This window comes from Lipotes vexillifer, unplaced genomic scaffold, assembly GCF_000442215.2.
Source record: "Lipotes vexillifer unplaced genomic scaffold, Lipotes_vexillifer_v1.1 scaffold545, whole genome shotgun sequence".
NCBI lineage: Eukaryota > Metazoa > Chordata > Mammalia > Artiodactyla > Lipotidae > Lipotes > Lipotes vexillifer.
In genome coordinates, this window is record NW_006779129.1 from 1703628 (window position 1) to 1704019 (window position 392).

Below are 392 nucleotides of genomic sequence, written 5' to 3' on the forward strand. Positions count from 1 at the left end.
GTATACACTTATATGTATAAAATAGATAACTAATAGGAACCTGCTGTAGAAACAATTTAAATAAAATTCATGCCCCCTCTCTTGCAGAAGAACGAGTACCTGTTCACGGTGGTGGCGGAGGAGCGGGACTCGCTGCTGCTCGGCCTGCGCTACTCGCCCCCCCAGCTGCACTTCCTCTTCCTCAGGGAGGACGGGGCGCGCGCCCGGCAGGCCCGCGTGTCCTTCGGCGGCTCGGCTCTGACGGACGGCCAGTGGCACACGCTGGTCTTGGCCGTGTCCGAAGGCTCCTTCTCCCTCACCAGGGACTGCGGCCTCCCCGTGGACATGTAGGTACCGCGGCGCCGGAGGGGTGGCCGGGGGCCGGGTGCTGCCGGCACGGCTCGCAGGGCGCA

At 63.3% G+C, this 392-nt stretch overlaps 1 protein-coding gene across 1 annotated transcript in view; it reads left to right on the plus strand.

Moving 5' to 3' along the window:
* The window catches only part of TSPEAR (thrombospondin type laminin G domain and EAR repeats), a 61454-nt gene that overhangs the window by 36300 nt on the left and 24762 nt on the right, over positions 1–392 (plus strand). Inside the window, exon 3 of the mRNA XM_007452490.1 lies at positions 88–326. Coding sequence (XP_007452552.1) covers positions 88–326 — 239 coding nt within the window. The remainder of the gene's footprint in view (positions 1–87; positions 327–392) is intronic.